Source organism: Monoraphidium neglectum, assembly GCF_000611645.1.
Source record: "Monoraphidium neglectum strain SAG 48.87 unplaced genomic scaffold scaffold01527, whole genome shotgun sequence".
NCBI classification, from domain to species: domain Eukaryota; kingdom Viridiplantae; phylum Chlorophyta; class Chlorophyceae; order Sphaeropleales; family Selenastraceae; genus Monoraphidium; species Monoraphidium neglectum.
The window spans coordinates 2,109-4,621 of record NW_014012101.1 but is presented as its reverse complement, the minus strand read 5'-3'; the positions used below and the strand labels follow the sequence as shown (position 1 = coordinate 4,621).

At 64.9% G+C, this 2,513-nt stretch overlaps 2 protein-coding genes across 2 annotated transcripts in view; both read right to left on the bottom strand.

Annotated features, from left to right (window-relative positions):
* The window catches only part of MNEG_8185 (hypothetical protein), a gene marked incomplete at both ends in the record, with an annotated part of 2,186 nt that extends 1,312 nt beyond the window's left edge, over nt 1–874 (bottom strand). Inside the window, 2 exons of the mRNA XM_014043340.1 lie at nt 111–489; nt 708–874. Of these exons, the coding sequence (XP_013898794.1) occupies nt 111–489; nt 708–874 (546 nt within the window). The remainder of the gene's footprint in view (nt 1–110; nt 490–707) is intronic.
* Nucleotides 875–1,560: 686 nt separating this feature from the next.
* The window catches only part of MNEG_8184 (hypothetical protein), a gene marked incomplete at both ends in the record, with an annotated part of 2,969 nt that continues 2,016 nt past the window's right edge, over nt 1,561–2,513 (bottom strand). Inside the window, one exon of the mRNA XM_014043339.1 lies at nt 1,561–2,277. Within this exon, the coding sequence (XP_013898793.1) occupies nt 1,561–2,277 (717 nt within the window). The remainder of the gene's footprint in view (nt 2,278–2,513) is intronic.

Here is a 2,513-nt window from a genome sequence, read left to right as displayed (position 1 = left end):
CCGCCGCCCCCGCCGCTGCCGCCGCCGCCGCCGCCGCCGCCGCCGCCGCCGCCGCTGCCATAGGCTCCCTCTGGGGCTGCCGCCTCTTTGTGCGCGCGAGGGAGCGCGACCGCCGCAGTGGCTTCCGCCTCCTCAATCGCGGCGGACAGCGCGGCGCGGGCGGCTGCTGCGTCTGCCGCGGCGGGCTCCGTCGGCGCCACCACGTGCACCTCCTCCACCACCTCCGGAGCCGCTTGCGCCCCCGTCTCCTGCCCTTCGCCGCCTGCCTGCGGCGCAGCATCCTCGGGAACGTCTATGGGCGCGGCCTGGATCTCGTGCTCGGTCTCGCCCACTGCCTCTGACTGGCCGTCCGCCTGCTCCACCTCGCCGCCGCCGCCCTCCACGTCATCTGCAGTGCCAGGCCCGGCCTCTGTTGAGGAGCTTTGGTCCGGCGGCACACTGTTCTGGGCGGCAGGCCGGTCCGAGACCTGGTCCCGGGTGCTGTATGGCCTACGAAGAATGTGTGCAGGGGGTAGGGGCTGGGTACAGGACCGTCAGTGTTGTTTCGACCCACATCACACACGCCGTCCGCAGGCGCCGGCAACTCGCGTGCGGCGACGAGCAAGCGCGCGCGGGGCTTCTTCGCACTCCGAATAAGAAACGAGGCCTTGCACGTTCCCTTTCAATAGTGCATGTTTTGGCGTGCGCGTCGTCGGAGGAGGTCTCACTCGACATCAGACTCCTTGACCTCGGGCTGGGGCTGCGCGGCCTGTGGCTTGACAAAGGTCGGGGGCACGCTCTGAAACTGCGCTATAAATTGCTCCTTCGGAGCTGTAGCGGCCCGCCGCGTCTCAGCAGACGTCGAAAGCGCCCGCTTTAGCTTTTGCAGCACCATAGTGCTCCTTTAAATTAAATAGTTGTCAGCGCTCTAGTTTGACCGTCCGGCGCATAAGGTAACCCGATGATTTGCACCCGCACCCATGCACCGTGCAAAGCAAGCGTGCTGGCTGCTGGGCTTTCTTGAAAATGTAAAGGCGCGGAACAACAATCCAGAATCCTTTCTACTGTATTGCAATAAAGCCCGCTGAAAGCAAGAGCGTACAGGGCATCATGGAGGCGTCACAGCTGGCAGCCCAGGCCGGAGGCTGTTCCCCGTTCGGCATCCCGAGCAATATGATGCGTGACAATTTGCACTCGTATGTGCAGGTGATGGAAATGGAACATGATACACTGTTTGTCACGCGCTCGCAAGTGCTTGTGTGTGCATGGGATCCTGGGTGGGTGCATCCACTCACGTAGGTACTAACCCAGGATGGCGCCGATTTGGCGGGATATCTGCCGGGCCCCAATCACACGTCATCACACATCCGAGGGCCAGCGCCTGGCTAGCTAATTTCACATTTTTAGCAGAAACTGCGACCGTGAAGCGGGCCCATCATGTCAGGCAAATCCCTACATCATCGTGCAACACAATGATGGTCGTACAGGAATGGGTAAATGGGACGGCCCCTAAACTTTGTGAATTCGAATTTCAAGACAATTCAAGGCATGGGAAGTTCATGGAGGTTCATTTCAGATTTATCAAACCGCCTCGTCCGCCCCCCGCTCCTGCTCCTGCTCCTGCTCCTCCAGCTGCAGCTGCTCCTCCATCCGCGCAATCAGGTGGGTCAGCGACCGCTTGTTGTGCCAGCTGCTGCTGACAGGCGGCATGATCGCCAGAGTGTTGAGCTCCGCATTTTCGTCGCCCGTGCTCACGGCCCCCTCCACCCGGCCCCCACAACCCACCGGTAGTGACTCGGCTTGCTTCGACGCGCCGCCGGCGCCGCCGCCGCCATCCTCACTGGCGCCCACTTGCGGCGACCACCGCACGCCCGCGGCGGGCATGGGCGACCACGGCCCGCGCCGCCCGTCGCCCCACTCGACGGCGGCGCCGCCTGCGGGTCTGCTGTGCCCGCCGCGCCCGGCGGCGCCGTGCTGCGGCCCCTCCTGCTGCTGGCGCCGCTGCTGCTGCTCCTGCTGCTGGCGCCGCATCTGTTGCACCAGCTGGCCCCACTCCTCAGATTCGCCATGTTCATCGTTGGCAGTGCCCACCCCCTCCTCGGCCTCCTGGGTGACAGCCGCAGCCGCCCCGCCGGCCCCCAAGTTGCCGCTGTCCGCAAAGCGGTGCTGCTGCTGCTGGTGCTGCTGCTGGTGCTGCTGCTGCTGGTGCTGGTGCTGGTGCTGGTGCTGGTGCTGCTGCTGCTGTGACGGCTGCTGCTGATGCCGCTGCTGTTGTGACTGTTGCTGGTGGGACGGCTGCTGCAGTGATGAGGATTGCAGGTCTGTGCCGCTCCTTGAGCGTCCCGGGGGTTGCGCCTGCGCGTCGTTGGCAGACGAGGAGGCAGTGGGGAGTGCCGGCTTGCACGAGGCATGCAAATCTCGTTTCGCGCGGGGCTACGGGTGACGACTCGTGACAGTAGGAAGTGAACAAGATGGTGGCCCGCCCGGCGCGTTGGCCGCCCGGCGAGCAGCGATGCCTGTCGCTGCAGGCGCAC